The 18,713-nt window shown below is 35.5% G+C and overlaps 1 protein-coding gene across 2 annotated transcripts in view; it reads right to left on the bottom strand.

The window, feature by feature from the left end:
• CENPE (centromere protein E) overlaps positions 1–18,713 on the bottom strand; it is a 65,535-nt gene that overhangs the window by 37,231 nt on the left and 9,591 nt on the right. For both annotated transcript variants that reach the window (XM_066280982.1, XM_066280983.1), the window contains exons 9-18: positions 17,289–17,340; positions 15,510–15,597; positions 14,842–14,971; positions 13,634–13,753; positions 12,642–12,800; positions 7,097–7,241; positions 6,373–6,461; positions 5,158–5,325; positions 605–679; positions 270–389 (exon numbers count right to left, since the gene is read on the bottom strand). In XM_066280982.1, coding sequence (XP_066137079.1) covers positions 270–389; positions 605–679; positions 5,158–5,325; positions 6,373–6,461; positions 7,097–7,241; positions 12,642–12,800; positions 13,634–13,753; positions 14,842–14,971; positions 15,510–15,597; positions 17,289–17,340 — 1,146 coding nt within the window. The remainder of the gene's footprint in view (positions 1–269; positions 390–604; positions 680–5,157; positions 5,326–6,372; positions 6,462–7,096; positions 7,242–12,641; positions 12,801–13,633; positions 13,754–14,841; positions 14,972–15,509; positions 15,598–17,288; positions 17,341–18,713) is intronic.

Raw genomic sequence — 18,713 nt, 5'->3', positions numbered from 1 at the left:
AAGCTCATCAGTTTTATTTACATTCACTCAAAGGATTACATCTTCAACTCTCTATGAAGGATTCTTTATTGGTAAAAATGGCATTGTTCCTAATATAGTCCCTCTCTCATAGAGTTACTGACAAGGTTAGTAGAATACTATATGTAAAACAATAGACAATGCCCCGCAGACAGTTGGCTTAATATAAGCATTTGCTATGATGATGATAATGATGATGGTATACTATAAATATTAATATGATTACACAACAAAATAAACCTGATTTTTACCGATGAGTATGACATGTCCACTTTCATCCTTTCTGACTTCTGAGAGTCTATGTATTCCTGTAGCTTCTTAATCTGGTCTTCCTTTTCTCTAAGTAGATCTACTTTTGAGTTTAGTTCATTCTAAAAGAATCGAAGAAGAGTAAAACAATTAAATTTGAATTCAAAGGGATTAGAAAGAGCTTATATGTAACAGGTTAAATTGGTAGATAGTAAAATTTAAAAAGTTGACATTTAAAAATAGAATTCCTTTTATTTTCTGAAATCATGTTCAATTATTATGATTTGTTTTATAATTCCAGTTCCTTATCAGTAGAAATATCAATATAAATGCTTACCTCAAGATCTTGATTATACACTTCTGCATGCTTAATTAAATTCTTTAAGTTCGAAATTTCATGAATTAGTTGCATCTGTAAGAGCATGTAAACAAGCAACAGAGCAAACCCATAGTTAATAAAGCAAAAAAAAAAAAATGTACTGAATCATTACTTCAGAATCACCAAACACAGTACGAAAGGACTGAGGTCAGTTATTCAAGCTACTGCAACAGAGCACCTTGTTATGTAAAAGTACAAGAAAACCCCGAAATCAACACCAAGCCCAATCAATCAACCAAAGAAAAAACCTGCAAACCCCAGGAGCAAGCAGACAAGAAAAAAACCTCAGCATGGCCCAAATAACAGACTTGTTATATTTATTAACAGATCTGTTAGTAAAGTTACAATAACTTCAAAAGCAAATTAGTATGTACCACTTGGAGGAGATAAAGTAATAATTAAACTTTTAAAAAATATTTCTAATAAACATTTGTTTTGGGTAAGTACAGAAATATATTTATCCTAAAGATTTTTTTCTCTTTCTAGGCTTTGCACTGGCTCTTTTTAATGAGCTGCGATTTGGAATTTATTTGGATTAGGGTAGTTTCATGGTGCTTTTATAATATTACTATTCAGCAGAGCTGGAGATACATATGGGATTATCAACTATTCTTTGCTGATTTACTGTATAGAAAATATTAGAAAGTTAATGTTTTTGTTTTATAGTGTTCAACTGTCTAAAGCAGGGATAGTCAACCTTTTTATACCTACTGTCAACACTTTTGTATCTCTGTTAGTAAAATTTTCTAACCGCCCACCAGTTCCACAGTAATGATGATTTATAAAGTAGGGAAGTAACTTTATTTTATAAAATTTATAAAGTAGAGTTACAGCAAGTTAAAGCATATAATAATAATTACTTACCAAGTACTTTATGTCGGATTTTTGCTAAGTTTGGCAGGATAAATCTTTATAAAACAACTTGCTATAGTTAAATCTATCTTTTTATTTATACTTTGGTTGCTCTGCTACTGCCCACCATGAAAGCTGGAACACCCATTAGTGGGCAGTAGGGACCAGGTTGACTACCACTGGTCTAAAGGATACTTAAAGATGCAAGTATTTCAATCAAAGTTTCCTTTCTATCAAAATATCTACAGCATTAAATATTTGAGTACCAGTAATTTTTGTTCCTTAAAAAAGTAAAAGTAAATTCTAATAGTATGTAAGGGACCTAGAAAAACAGCACCTTATTTTAAATATTTTTAGGTGTTTAATTCAGACCTAACTAGTTTTAGATTTAAGACTAGTGCTTGTTCTGACATTATTTTCTATCAGTTTTATTCAACAGAAATATACTGTGGGTGCTATTTGTAATTTAAAATTTTCTAGTAGTCACATTAAAAAAAGGAAACAGCTACAGTTAATTTTAATATATTTTATATAACCTAATATAGCCAAAATATTATAATTTATTTATGTAATCAATAATAAAAATTAAGAAAATACATTAAATTCATACTTAAGTCCACTGAGACTGGCCCCAGTTCGAGTGCTCAATTGCCATGTGTCATTAGTGGATACCCTCTTGTTCAGCAAATTATAGACATCAGTTTGGTTATAATTTAAATTGGCTCTATCTTTTACCTCTTCTATTTCTAACTTTTGCACAAGAAAATCTCCTTTACCAATAAAAAACTAAGTAATTAATCTTAATTTCAGAAAGCATACAGAAAGAAAAATTTTCCCCCATTATTTGAAACACTTCATTTTAAGTTTTGGAAATGGGAAAAGATTAAGTGATTTTTGTAATGATCTGAGTATAATGGCTAAATGACATATTGTTTAATGAGTACAGAGAGAAAATGTGAAATATGATCAAAAGTTATTCTGCCCCATTAAAATTAATTAAAAAAAATAAAATCATGAAAAAAGTAAAAAAAAAAGTTAATCTGTAGTTATATAGAAAATACTGCAGATTTCAATTGTAATTTGCAGCAGGTAAAATGAAATTTAACTTCTTAAGGCAAAAACCTCCAAGTTTGGAAATTAAAAAATTAAATAGATTGAGTTAAAATAGGTAGAGGGTTGAAACTTCTTTTGTTTACTGAACCTGATGATACTTGATCTTGTTTATTACTCCCTCTAAAATTACTGTTTAAACCCCCTATATTACTCTATTCCCACTTGAAAATTCTCTACAAGTTTGGTGATTTTTGATGAAACCCTTAGACAAACCAGGGCACATATTCTAAGGCCATTATTTGACCTTCACTCCTTTTTTGTTAATCTTTCTCCCCCAAATGTACACTTTGGAACATATTTTACTGTATGCACAAAGAGTTATGGTTTTTCATTTTAACATGGAATGAATATTGTGAGTCCTTCAATAGAGTTAAGTTTTTATCACGTAATCTTTAAGTTACCTCATTGAACTAAGAATTTCAATTTGTGTTCAAGTGAAATTGAAGAGAATAGTACAGTGTGTCCATAAAGTCATTTGACCAGTCACAGGAAAGCAACAAAAGATGACAGAAATGTGAAATCTGCACCAAATAAAAGGAAAACCCTCCCAGTTTCTGTAGGATGATGTGGCAGCATGTGCACATGCGCAGATGATGACGTAACACCATGTATATAGCGGAGCAGCCCACGGCCATGCCAGTCGAAATGTGGACAGTACAGAGGAAAGTTCAGTGCGTTCTGTGGCTTGCTAAATTCGAATCCGTGACCACAGTGCAACGTGAATATCGGCATGTTTATAATGAAATGCCACCACATAGGAATAACATTACTCGGTGGGATAAGCAGTTGAAGGAAACCGGCAGTTTGGTGAAGAAACCCCGTTCTGGTTCTGGTAGGCCATCAGTCAGTGACGAGTCTGTAGAGGCTATATGGGATAGCTACCTAAGGAGTCCTAAAAAATCTGTGGGTGAGTCCACATCGAACTGCACTGAATAGGTATGAAACTGGGAGAGTTCTCCTTTTATTTGGTGCAGATTTCACATTTCTATTGTCTTTTGTTGCTTTCCTGTGACCAGTCAAAAGTGCACCATGACTTTACGGACACACCGTATTTTCCCCCTGAAGAAGGTTAAAAGGAAAAAAAAATTGGAATGTGTGTTTCAAGTCAAATTCTGTGTTATTTTGTAATTTTTGTGTGTGTGACTCAATTCAGTGAGCTTCAGTTTTTATTATTGAGTGTACAAATAATATAATAAAAAATTAGAGAAATTGTTATATGTATACTCGAAGTCAATTTTATGTCATATTATTAATAACAAGAAATATACAAAAAGTAGATGAAAATTTTGAGTTAAAAAGGACCTCGGCCAGCATCTCAAGGATGGAGATATACACAAAGGAAGCCCCGAGAGATTCAGTGACTTTCTCAAGAGCCTGCCAATACACATCAGGCTTGAACCGGTGAGGTAGTTAGCAGCAACACTGTGGCTTAAATCCAAGTGGTTTGGCCCTTAACCATGACACTAGACCACACCCTCTCAATAAAACAAGTTTTATTGATTAAAGTCCATTATTCTTCTCATAATATTTTGCATTTTGTTAAGATGCTAAATTTAAAACAAGTGAGACTCTGGAGAACTTCCTAACTTTTGCCTTTCAGTATATAATGTCTGGAAAATGAAGAAGTAACTTTAATTTTAGAAAGGTAAAGAGAGTGAGAAAATAAACAGTGATACTGAAGAAAAAAGACCATTCCTTTGGGCTCTATAAGAAATCTGAGAAATACCTGTGAATTATCTCATATTTTAACTACACCAAAACATTGGCTCTTATTTTTCAGGAGAATTATGGATCACTTTACAAATCTGATACCAGCTTTGGATTCTTGTTCCAGAAAAATGAATACGGATACAAAAATTCTGCAAAAAAATTCATACTGTCTATGAACTTTAAGTTAAGGACTTGTAGGCACTAAGAAATTTCTCAAATCCTTAAATCCCCAAAGTTAAATGTTTCTCTTGACATGTAGCCTAATATTACATACTTAGAAAATTTAAGTGATGTGTTTCATTTCTAAAAATTCCATTAAAATTATTTAGTATTAGTTATACTAATTTTCATAACTCTCTTATATGGAAAAATAAATGTGAAAATTAGCTTCCCCAGCTATTATAATATGATCTATTTAGGAATATACTTTCTAAATAAAACAAATTCCATTAATATATAGTATCCGTACATAAAGCATTCAGCTAGATATTAAAATGTTTTCAACACAAATCCATCAACAGGCAGATTCACTAAACTTTCCCAAAGATGTTTTAATTCCTTCTTTGTACATAAGCACAAGTGACAAACATACTACTCACAAAAATTAGGGAATATTTTAAAAATGAATAGAGATAAAATATCCCCTAATGTTTGTGAGCAGTATATGATTTAACTACAGTATTTTAAAAATATAAATGAATTATTTCTTAAATTCTCTAAATTGTATATGCATGTGGAAAATGGCTGAATCCTCAGCCTTACAAATAAGTATCTTTAAGAAAATGATGCTTCATACAAATCTTTTTTAATTTAGTTTCATGTTTCTGTGTCTTTACCTCTTGATCTTTCTCTGCTTTTTTTTCTAGAGCCTCAAATTCATCCAAATCATTCTTTTCTTTTAATTTCAATTCCATTTCTTCATTTTCTTTTCTTAGTTTTTCATAGCCTAATGCAAGATTATAATAATCAGCATGAAGTTCATTCCAGTCACTTTCTAAGTTTTCCTGTTGTAAACAAAACCAGATTTTCAAGTTAGAGAGAATTCAGATCATATGTTTGTTTCCTTAATTAAATTTGAATTAGTCAAATATTGATAATTTAACCCTGAATCTTTTGGTAATTAGGCCATTCTCTTTTATAATATCATCTGAATGTTTAGCTTGACCCACAGTAAAATAAAGGGTTTGCATTTTGGTAAACGGATGTATTTATTTATCTCTAAAACTTTAACGGCTATTACGTTTTATCATACTCAACAGGCACCTGTTTCTGCTTTCTATACAATTATAAGAAAGAGATAAACTATGAGTTAAAAACAAACAAACAACACAGAAAATTAACACTAGGGATTTTACAAAAGCAACAAAATTTGAGAGTACGCTTTAGGAACACAAAAGTACTTTACGATTAATACTAACTATAATAACTAATAATAACTAATTACAGTAGTCAACTAATAATAATTCCCAAGAATGCTGCAATTTTATTCCAAAATTAATACAATGTTTTCTTTAATAAATATCCAGTACAATATATATTTCTTTGAATATTAGCAGTCTAGAAAGTAAACAGGGAATCTAATTTAATAAGTTATTCACTATAGGAGTCCTTATTTTTAAAGTTGTGATAAGACCATATATAATACATTTACTTCATTTTCCATTATTATTTGGTAATATTACCCTTCCCTGATGTATCAGTTTGCTATATGCCTGAGAATTTTGACATTTTTAATATCAGCCTTTTTTTACCCTCACAGGATTTTCCAAGGCAAAACAGAAAAATAAAATCATAGATACCATGATCTGCTGTTAATGAACAGAAGCAAAGTTGTACCTCTTACCACACACTTATTTTATAAAGGTTTTAGCTTCCCTCTGGATATCAGTTATCAACTGGGAATCTAACAAGTGGGGAGCCTTAATTAGAACCAAAACTGTTACTGAAATTAAGTCAGAGCTAGTAATGTGCTATCATAGCAGTAAACATCAATAAGAAATGAATTTTAAGAACAGGAAAAGGATAATGTTCTGTAAAATAATCTAAGTTACCTGACTTAGTAGCTTTGTTGCTGGATTCCACTCTGTATCAGTTACTACATCAAAGGTGTTACTGAAAACATCAGCCTCTGAATAGACAGCTATAATTAGGGGGAAAAGAATTTATACATAAATATGTTAATAAGTTACCTAAAACTCAAACATTATTTTAAAAAGTCTGATCAAATTAGCTAATATGTGCTCACAGTATGATTGCCAAGAACACATTAACAACAGATACAATCATTTACATTATTTTGTGAATTAAGGTCACTGGCTAGAATTAGTGATAAAATATAGGATCCTTGACACAATACAGGTATAAAGAACAAATTCTGAATTTGGGATCTGATTACTGTAAGTAGTTTTTAAAATATCTCCCAAATACTTAAAATGTTAGACATAATTTTGAAAGTTTCCTGTATAAATTCCACCTTTTCAAGATTAGCAAAGTTTAAGGCAGATATTAAATGATACTAATTTAATTGGATAATTACTGAAACAAAAACAAACAAAAATGTCTTCTGTCTTTTAAAGACTATATCATTCTTAAGAGATCCGGAAATAGAAAACTTCATGAATGTTCACATATTTATTTTTATCATCATCTCCATTGTAATCGCATCTAAAATACATATACTTTATTTAACTGTGTTTACACATGAACTGAGTTATAAGTAATGTCCCCCATTGTAGGGAAGTTTTTATAATTAAAAGTAGTTGAAAAAGCACTCACAGTCATCAATTTCTCCTACTGAAGGTATAGCAGTATTATGTCTCCTTGTTATATTTGCTGCCCTATTAAATTCATTTACATAGTTTGAGTCCTTCATTTTATTAATTCTGCCAGGACACCAAGTGACTCTTCGTTTTATTTTAGCCTAAAGAGGAAAAAAAAAATCAAAATGACCTCACCCAACTAGTTCCCTTTTAAAAAATGATTGACATGGGTAGAATTCTTTTTTTTTTTTTTATCCTTCTGAAGCTAGGAACGGGGAGAGACACTCAGACAGACTCCCACATGCGCCCGACCAGGATCCACCCGGCATGCCCATCAGGGGGCGACGCTCTGCCCACCAGGGGCAGATGCTCTGCCCCTCCGGGGCATCGCTCTGTCGCGACCAGTGCCACTCCAGTGCCTGGGGCAGAGGCCAAGGAGCCATCCCCAGCACCCGGGCCATCTTTGCTCCAATGGAGCCTCGGCTGCGGGAGGGGAAGAGAGAGGCAGAGAGGAAGGAGAGGGGGAGGGGTGGAGAAGCAGATGGGCGCTTCTCCTATGTGCCCTGGCCGGGAATCAAACACGGGATCTCCGCATGCCAGGCCGACACTCTACCACTGAACCAACCGGCCAGGGCCGACATGGTAGAATTCTTATTAAGCATAGTTTAATATCTATCAGTCTAAGGACATACTGAAATAAGAAAACATACTCCAACTTTTGGGGTCAAATGTTTGACCCCAAAATAAAATGATAACTATTTAAATTGTATTTAAAAAAAAAAAATTGAATCTTTACCTACAAGCTTCTCTGGAATGTAATGGAAAGAAATTGGTTAACGCACAATCCTTAAAGTAATCTGCTGTTGGCCTGACCTGTGGTGGCGCAGTGGATAAAATGCTGACCTGGAAATTCTGAGGTCACCGGTTCGAAACCCTGGGCTTGCCTGGTCAAGGCACATATGGGAGTTGATGCTTCCTGTTCCTCCCCCCTTCTCTCTCTCTGTTCCTCTCTCCTCTCCCTCTCTCTCTCCTTTCTAAAATGATTAAAAAAAAACAAAAACAAACAAACAAAGAAACCAAATAAACATTCTTAAAAAAAAAAAAAGTAATCTGCTGTTTTACAGAACGGACAGCTGTGGCTCCCACCATCACTGCCATCAAAAGCACTTTTGGGAACCCAGCCTGAACTGGGAGGACAGGCAGTTGGTGAAGTATAGAAAAGAAAGGCTCTTAACAGGAATAATTTTTGAAAAAAATTTACTTTCTCTAAAACATAGAGACTTAGTCTTTATGAATAGACTCCCTATTCCTGGCCTTGGGGCCGGTTTCCCAGACTGTGGCCTTGAACTAGCTTTGAAGTAGCAGGCGTTCTCAGAATGTTTCTCCCTGAACTAACCATATAGATAAACATTGTAAGAAAGCTTGTTTCACTGCTTTGTTTACTGTTATGCTTTCTCCCCTCCCCATTCCTCAATCAGTATGTAATTCTTCCTATAGAACCTAACTCCAAATTGCAAGGCCACATTAATTTGAACAACTTAGGTTTCCATGCGGTCCGTGTAGCCAGCTAATTAAAGACTCCTAATTTCTTAATTTGGCTAATTGATTGTGTGGCAAGATGTCTTATCTTGCTGTTCTGATACAACAGTAGCTGCTTCGAATTTCCTTCAGCAGTAAAATCTCTTAAGGGTCCTTGACAATGCCAATTCTCTTACTATGTGGTAAGGCTCCTGCCTCCACCAGGGCTCCTGACCTCATTTGTTTCCCTTGGGACTTTGCTCCTTCAATTATCTGTTCATCTGTAATTTTTGCTAGACTCCTTTTCTTTCAACTTTTCAGATGCTCAAGCCTTTTTGCATTTGATTAAAAAAAATTAGATAAAACTTCTTGACTCCTTACTTTTCTCTAGCTACCATTTTCTTTCAGTTTCTACATTGTTGTCTTCCTCATCCCTCAGACACCTACCTGTCTTCCGGTTCTTATCCCACTCAGCTAGCAGTCCTCACCACTGACTTCGCTTTGCTGGTTTCTCGTCCTCTGCCCACCTCCTCTTTGAGTTCTCCCATCCTTTGAGGCTACCAATCTCCTCTTTTCCCTCTACTAGTAGAAGCATTATCTCATCTGATCTGATCCTCTCACATCCTCTGTTACCACAACCATTTTATAGAGAAGCTGGGGGTCCAAGTGTTTGGAGAAGTCGGGTAATCTTTATTATATGCGGTTTAAGTGTCTGTTTGTCGCCGATAGCTTATTGGTTGCTTGCGTAACTGTACTAGCCAATGGGGTGAAGTTGCCATGGCTGACCGCAAATTGAGCAGGTCAGGGGAAAGGTGAACATTTGTTTGCATTGGCAATCATCTGTTTGACATAAAAACTACGTCTTAACGTAATTTTTTTTAAGAATGTCTCCTAGAAATACAGGACTGAAGAGGAGAGAAAAGAAGCTAAAGCTGCACAAAAACGGCTTTCTCGACAAAAAGAAACCACTGAGCAGAGAATGGCTCTTAAGAAATGTACCGCCAGTGGTTTCCTTCATTACACTCTACTTTAAGCAATTAAGCAAGTAGAAGGGGGAAACCCTGTGGGGCACTAAGCAAAGGGGCGTCCTCGCCGCCTGCCCTGGGTAATTCAGTTTGAATTAGCAGACACCTTTGCACAAATCATTTTAATTACAATTTATAATATGTAGAACAGCGGTCATTTCGTATGACTGCCGGGCTTTCTAGTATTTTATACCCAATTGGAAGCTGAGCCCATGCCCGTGAATTCAGAGGCTATCCACTAACCATTCTAATGCACTTCCTCTCAAGATTTTCTGTATAATAGATCTCTGAACAATGCAGATATATATCTGTATAACTGCTGCTTTTATGCTCCTACTATGCCCCTTTTTGCTTGACATAGCCAGCCCTTTCACCAGCCTGCTCTGCAAAAGCCCAGTCATAGAAATCCTTTACTCCAGTGACCTTCAGCTCAACTCCATTTAATCCCAAACCCCCTCCTGGACCTTGTCATTATCTGAAACTGATAAACCTAGGCCTCTTGCTCTAACTATAGTTCCTAGCCTTTCCTCTCATTGATTCAGCAGTCCCCTTTTAGCTATGCAGCTTAGGAAGGACCTCTATTACTACTTCCTTTCAGTTCCCTCTTGGTTCTCATTCCATCATCATAGATTGCACAGATGATCACTTCAATCATGTTGTTGGGTCAACAGTCTTAAATTATCTGACCCATTCTCTCTTCCTTGCACCTATACCAACATAGTGTACATTCAAATGAATTACATTACCTCCTGAGCCTTCACTGGTCTGCTGAACACTGGCAGAGCCACAGAGCCAAAAGATTGCCTGCCAGCATCACCTGGGTCCTTAATGTTGCCTGGCCAGACTCCTCTCCATGTGGGTTTTCTTTTCCATTCCTCATGAAGGAACTATTTCAATCCCTTAGCATGTCTACAAACTGTGTCTCTACCATCTCCTGCCACACATAGCAAAAAGTAAACCTCTATTTCACAAAGGAAATATAAGCCTAAATTTAAAAAAGCATTACTCGCACTGAAGCCTATCTTTTCTTCTGTCCTTGTTATAACAAACAGGTGTGTCTCCCTCTATCGAAGATCAAGCCCTTCTGCTGTATTTAAGATCACATCCCTTTGGGCCATCTCAACCCACTGCAAGTTGGCTTTCACTCCCAACAAGTAACTCAAATTGCTTTTGTGAATGAACTTCTTGTTTCTGAATCCAAAAACTTTTTGTCTACATATATTTTACTTAACTTCTCAGCACACACTGGCACACTACCTCTCTGAAAGTCTCTTCCTCTTGTTACCATATTCACTTGGTTTCCTTATCTCTGGAACTAACCCTGGGCTCCTTTACAGACTCTTCTTTTCTGCCTTTACCTACAAAGTTGCTGTTTCTTAGGGTTGTCTTTGGCCCTCTGTTCTTTCTTTCTTTCTTTATCAAAATGCTCCCAATGCAAGCTCATCCAATCCCAAGACTTCAGTTTGGTCTGCAGGAGTTAATGTCTAGATGGGTATCTTCATCTCAGATCATTCGCCTGTTTTCACACATTTACACTTTCACTGTGTGATGCTTTAAACTGGAGATGTCCGAAATCAAACACTGAGCAGCTCCACAGCTCTGCATTCCGTGTTCCTGAACTCAGTGAACACTGCTACCCATAAGCTGAGCAATGCTTGGGAGTCATTCCGAAAACCTCCTTTTCCCTTTCACCTGCCTCCCACATCTAAATAATCACAAAGTCCTGTTGAGTCTACCTTCCAAATAGCTCTTGAACTTATTCAATATGTTCTATCTCCAGAGCCACCATCCTTGTACAGGCCCAATCAATTCAATGCACACAGCAGCTATACCTTTCTAAAATGCAATTCTGATCATGTTATCTACATGGCTTTTTCCTTCTCCTTACCCTGATGCAACATTCAAAACCTTCAATGTGGTTTAGGATATTTTTTTTTAACTTTTATTTATTCGTTTTGGAGAGATGAGAGAGAGAGAGAGAGAGAGAGAGAGAGAGAGAAAAGGGGGGAGGAGCAGGAAGCATCAACTCCCATATGTGCCCTGACCAAGTAAGCCCAGGGTTTTGAACCAGGAACCTCAGAGTTCCAGGTCGACACTTTATCCACTGTGCCACCACAGGTCAGGCTTCAATGTGGTTTAAAATGCCCCTGTGCCAGAACATTTTAAGTCCAAAAATATATATATATTTAAAATTTTTGTACAGGTACGTGTCTTTCTGAACCACTCATCCCTCTACCTTCCATTGGGATATTTCCTACTCATCACTCAGTCAACACATAGTTCTTGAGTATCTTCTATACACCTAGCATGGTGATGTAAACATGTCTACAATAATAACCTTGATAGCATACATTTATTGAGGATTTGTTGTGTGGAATATTAAGCATATGCTATATTACTTCTCACATCAATCCTATGAGGTGGGGATCAAGCTATCTTACATATTAGGAAACTCCACCAAAATATATTTAAGAAATTTCTCAAGGTCAAGAGTTAGGAACTGACAGAACTGGGATTTAAATCCAGGCACCCAACTCCAGAGGCCATTTTCTTAACCATGACACCATCATGCCCCCAAAATATCTGTTGGGTAACAAATCTCCAACTACTCTGGTAGAAACAAAATGCACACATGCTGGAAGCCAGAATTTTAGACACAACGTTAACTTATATTCTATGTAGATCAACTTTCCTGAGATTAGTATTTGTTTAAGTAGAAAAATATTCTAACATACTCTAGACACCCCTGGTTCCCAATCACCTACTCAATTTCATTAGAATTTCTTAAGAAGCACATTTCAAATTGATTCCTTGACTATATTCCAGGCTTCTTGAATTCAGATGACTAATTTGGGAATCAGGAATAGGTATTTTCAATGAACCCCTTAGGTGTTGCTGATGTATAGGCAAATACACAAAGAGTTCTGGGTTTCTTGAATACACTGTATCAAAGGGTAAGAAATACATAACTATAGAATTAACACAGGAATGCCCAATTAGTCAACTTTTATACTTTACCTTTAATTTCTGTTGTGATGTGAGGGAAGAAGAAGTCACCAGCATCCGTGTTAAGTTTTGAATTTTCTCAATCTGCACTTTTTGAAGCAAATCTTTTTCTTCTAAAAGTTGGGCCAACTGGTCTTTTTCCATTGCCTGGGCCCGAGTCTCTAATGAAACCTAAGGAATGCGATATTCGATTATATTAATAATAAATATAGCTAGGTTTTAAAACCTTGAAAGTAGCTTAAAGGAATAGAATATAAATTATTTATGAATCATGAAAATTTTAATGTTACTGAAATAAAATACCCTACCTGCAGAGCACCAATATGTAGTTACTATAATAATTTCTCAATCTTATAATAAAGAATACACAGTTCTCATGTGCATACTCCACATTCTACGTATAAGATTATAACAGTGCTGTTAGAGCAATTCTATTAATTGCCTATAAATATATAAATAAAAGGCAGAGAAGTCAGAAAAACAGAGACCTGAATACCTATAGCAAAGGAAGAGATATTCTTACAGTACTACTTTTATTTTAGTTCATTTTTAAAAGAATCACTGGGGACCACAATGACTAATACAAATTATAATGAAAAGTGATTATGCTATTTCATTAAACTGCTATTGCAGGTTTAGAAAAGGAATTCAAGATAATGTGAGACTATAGAAAGCAGTTTTAAGTAACCAGACATGACCTCTCTTTTTAACCCAGTTTCCTATATTTGTGACAATTTTTTAAAAGTACAGTATCTCTACTAGGATCATTTAAAAATCTTAAATTTTTCCCTTTGGGAATGAAAAATAAAATTTAATACCAAGATACCAAATCTTTAGTTCATAGTGAATTAAATGAAGACTCTTGATTTGATTTCTTCTTAGTTGAAAAATTTTAAAGTTAGGTTGCATAACTCAGATATTGATGATTTAAAAGTTGGAGCAGTTAGGCACATCTCAATCCTATTTGTTCTATTTTTTTACTGAAGTGAATGGGTCATACATACCTCCTCTAGTTGTTTTTTAAGATCTATTATTTCTTTTCTATATCTTTTCAGGAGAGCTTCATCACTCGATACTTCATTAACATAAGGAGTATTCTTCATATATTTAGCAGTACTGGCAAACTGGAAAAAAAACACAAGTGTTACTACATGCTTGACACTAAAAAATTTATTTCAGTCAATAATATTTAGGTTTCTTGTAATCAAGTTTTGTACAGAAAAATCACTGCTCTTCCCAGATGGCTAAATACTTGTGAACACAAAGAACATTCTATGTTCCTGTAATGAAGCCTGTAACTCACCCTGACTGTTAGTCTTTAAGGGAGTCAAAGAAATACCTTAAAGACAGATGCTGACTGAAAACCTACATGCACTAGCTACTAGAATCCCATCTACCCTTCAAAGTCCAATGCAAATGCTCCTTCCACCTGAGGCTTTGCATCCAGCCAATAGCATCTCTCCCTCCTTTGAATTCTATCCTACTTATTAGCCACGTTAATCCAAGGCATGTTGGATTATCATGTTGGAAGACAGTCTAATCTTCCCTATAAGACTGTAAGTTCTGTGAAGCTAGGGACACTTATTTTTTATCTTTACTTCTCTGACCGTACCTTGATCCAATGCTCAAAAGCTATTTAAAGCAATGTTTCTTAGAGTGAGAGTATCAAAAGTTAACTTCAAGTGGGAACATGAAGATGACCATCAAATAACACTGAATCCTTCTTTGAGAAAGCTATTCTACTGACATTTCTCATTTTTCCTTTAAAAATAACTAACAAAAACACCCCAGAAAATGCAGGCCTTAAGCTCAGAGTAAAGGCAAGTAACAATTAGCTAGCAAGAAGTTAAGAATTATTGCTTTTTATAAAGACACACAGTTTTCACTTGTTGCAAGTGACACTGGTTTTCATTTATAGGACTGATAAAAAGTTTCCTTCTGTTTCCTTTTGCCTAATAAATTAGGTAAAAAAGTGATTTATTTAAAGAAAAATATAGCAATTTCAGTAGTGTTGGATGTTGCAAAAATTGTGGAGGTGAAGTATGAATAATTGAAGTTTGGAAAAATTAAAAATGCTATTTAGTAGACAACACATTTATTTTAACAAGTTATGTTATGCTAATTAGAAAATAAACTATAGCTAATCTTAGCACTTTTTTCTTCCTCAAGATGATTTCCCCCCATATTAAGTGGAGATAAAAATCAAACTCACCTGGAGAGTACTAAGAGTTTCATCAAAGGACACTGGAGTAATTGTGCAGATAATACGTGTTTTGGCATTTCCTCCCAAGGAATTCTGGAGGATTCGTGTTAACTTGCTATCTCGGTAATTTATGAAACGACTTGGTGAGAAACGAGTTTGGGAAGAAAAATAGTAAGAATTTTATATGACAAAAATGGTTGGTTTATTAATGCAGAACTTTAAATTGGTTACAATTTTAAAAATAAATGCTTTATAGTTTAAAAGGAGGCAGATCAAAATTACTAACTAAAAAATATTTAAAGTAAGAAAGTTAATTTAGTTGGTCCTTGTCATATGTATAAGAAGTCATGTATGGCCCTGGCTGGGTTGCTCACTGGATAGAATGTTGCTTTGGCACACTGAGATTATGGGTTCAATTCCCGGTCAGGGTACGTATGAGAAGCAACCAGTGAATGAACAACGAAATGGAACTATTAAGTGGAACAACAGGTTGATGCTTCTCTCTCTCTCCCTACACTCAAGTCAATGGGAAAAAAAGTCATGCATGCTCACAGAATCACAAAGGCTTTTGAATATACGGAAGAAACCAGTACTTTTATTTTTCATTAACTAGCATAATTTTCAATTTAATGAAAAACATAAGCTTATGAGGTAAATGAACAATGGGATAAACTTACCCAACTTGTCCATCACTAAGTCTCTTGATCACTTGTCCCAAAATAAATAAACTTCGATTTATATTACAGCCTTCCTTGAGTCGCACACCTGCATTTATTAACAAATATGAAAAGTAAAACTGATTTCTGTACTAGATGATAAACTTATTTACCAGTAAGTTATAAGCAAAATCAGAAATTAAAAGATCAGATACTCAAGTCTATGCTTTGGATTAGATCTGAGCCCACCTTTAATACCATTGGTAGAAGGGGCTCTCTCCCTATTCCTCCCACCTATTAAGTGAATCAGCAAAGTTGTTACCTGAGAGAAATAGCAAAAGGAAAAAAGATGACTAAGAATCAGGAAGAGGAAATACCCATTTCTTTAAAGAGCCTAACTCCTCAGTTCAAATCTTATTTTTTTCCAAACCTTCAAATACAGGCCACTATAGACTTTTCCCACTGAATTAGTTCCTATAGGCTCACAACCCACAAAGTTTTCAAATTGTTAATATGCTCAAATGGCTCTAACATTTAAAAAAAAAAGTACACTGAGAAAGGTCCCTCACTTTTATGCTTCATTCAACCTATTTCTGTTCCTATACCAGGAAACCACTTTTATTAATTTATTTTTCTAGAGAGTTTTAGAAATACAAGTCCATATATAATAATTTCTCTTTTTTTTGATACAAATAGTAGCATAACAAATACACTATTTTGTTTAAAGATTTTATTTATTCATTTTAGAAAGAGAGAGAGAGAGGGAGGGAGGAAGGGAGGAGGGGAGGTAGGAGCAGGAAGCATCAACTCAGCATTGCAGGTCAATGCTTTATCCACTGCGCCACCACAGGTCAGGCCCAAATACACTATTTTTGCACTTTGCCTTTTTTTCACTTGGCAAAACATCCTATCAGTAATCATTGGTCTTTTTCATTCTTTTTTATTTAGTAGAATTCTACTGTCTGAATGTATCAATTTATTTACCCAGCACCCTGTTAAAGGACATGTAAGTTTTCAATCTACCACATGTCCAAAAACTACTGCAGCAACTAATTTTGAACAGCTGTTAACTTATAGGTGTTTTATTCAGCTATGGCTGTAATAAGTTGCTTAATATGTAATATGTTGCTTAATAAGTCAGCAAGCATTTATGTCTTGTTTACAGGTCTGAGGACTCTCTGCTTTGGTGGATATAGGCGATATATGCCACCCTCAGCTGACTGTCTCATTGGCAGGTTGTAGGACATCAACACCGAGGGGTTTGACATCTTTATGATTATGAACCTTCACAGCTAAGTATGCTTTTCCATTTGTTTAAGTAATTGGTTATGTCTCTCAGGTCTGTTTTAAAGTTTTCTTTATTTTGGTCTGGTAAAAGTTTTGTTAAGTTTCTTCCTAGGTTCATATCATTTAAGTCATTGTTGTAAAAGGAGTCTTTTTGTACACTTAATATTCTAACTGGTTGCTATTTGTATTATGAGAGTTATCAATGTAGCATATTAATTTTGTATCCCACTACCTTCCTGAATTCCTTTAATGATTATGAAAATTTGGTTTTCATAGTACTCTCATGACTTTCTAGCCATATAATCCTATCAACTGCACAGTTTTAGTTTTTTAATTGATGCTCCAGTAACTTGATTATCTAACTACAGAAACTGACTTTTACATTAAGACCTTCATCAGAAAATTATTACTGCCATTAATTTATTAGTTTTTAAAAGGCATGCTGGCACACTGTCTACTCTGTAAAAGCACAGGAAAATATTCAGATCAACATACTGCATGAGTTTTCATTACCTTCAGCACCCGTCTGAGCGGCTCTTTCACTGCCTGCAAGATCAACCAAGTTCTGAAACACATGGAAATAAACTTTTAGGAAGGGTAACTTGAAATAATAAAATCCAAACAAAGGAAAGACCATTTTAAATGCTTGGTTTATCTGAATACTGCTTCTGAATTCCTGTCTCTCACCCAGCTGGGTAGACCTTCCCTTTTCTGAGTCAAACTAAGCTCTACATCTTGTTCCTGATATAATGTATTTTCCATAATGCTGCCAGACAGGTTCTCTGTTTCCTACACAACGTTCAATACTTTGCCATGGTGAACACGATTCTTTTCAATCTGGCATGTGTGTTGCTCCAGCCTTCTAGCCACCCACTACTTACTCTTACCCACTCACCGTGCTGAACTACACTCGCCATGGCCCATACCCCTCATTGCTTCCACACTTGCTAGTGTTATCTTTTGCCACGCTCTTTTAGTTAGTTTGAATTTTCTAGTATGCCCCTACTCTTTCTTTAGGACCAAAGGTAAATGCTACCTCTTCCATGTAGCTTCACTTTATCCTTCATCCCTCACATCTTGAATGAATTGCTTTTTCAGCTGTGTACTAAAAGGCGTTTATAGATATGACTTATTCTTATAGTGTCATTTGTGTCTCTGAATACACTGCAGCATGTTTAAAAGCATGGGACTCTCTTTCATTTCACAAATGTTATTTAAAAAAAGTGATCGGCTACCATGCTGTAAGCCAGGGTCCCCAAACTTTTTACACAGGGGGCCAGTTCACTGTCCCTCAGACCGTTGGAGGGCCAGACTATAAAAAAAACTATGAACAAATCCCTATGCACACTGCACATATTTTATTTTAAAGTAAAAAAAAAAAAAAAAAAAAAGGGAACAAATACAATATTTAAAATAAAAAACAAGTAAATTTAAATCAAGAAACTGACCAGTATTTCAATGGGAACTATGGGCCTGCTTTTGGCTAATGAGATGGTCAATGTGCTCCTTTCATTGACCACCAATGAAAGAGGTGCCTCTTCCGGAAGTGCAGCGGCCGGATAAATGGCCTCAGGGGGCCGCATGTGGCCCGCGGGCCCGTAGTTTGGGGACCCCTGCTGTAAGCAGTATGTTAGGTGCTAGAGATGCAGCAGTGATCTGGACAAATAAAGTCCTTGCTCTCACAGAGCTTATATTTTACATGGGGTGGGATGAGGAGAGGAGGAAGTGGTGAGAAGACAGAAAAAGGCAAACAGGTAGGAAACACATCATGGTAAGTGTAATACAGATATCTTAAAGAGCATACTGGAAGAGAAAAGAGGAAGGGACAGAGAAGGTTCTTTGGATTGGGGGGTTGGGGAAGGCCTCCCATTATGCTAAAATTAGAAATGATAGAGAAGAGGAAGCCAGATGTGCAAAGACCAAGGGAACCATACTCCA

This window comes from Saccopteryx bilineata, chromosome 5 (genome assembly GCF_036850765.1).
Source record: "Saccopteryx bilineata isolate mSacBil1 chromosome 5, mSacBil1_pri_phased_curated, whole genome shotgun sequence".
NCBI classification, from domain to species: domain Eukaryota; kingdom Metazoa; phylum Chordata; class Mammalia; order Chiroptera; family Emballonuridae; genus Saccopteryx; species Saccopteryx bilineata.
The sequence above is the reverse complement of the archived record's forward strand: the minus strand, read 5'-3'. Positions and strand labels throughout refer to the sequence as shown.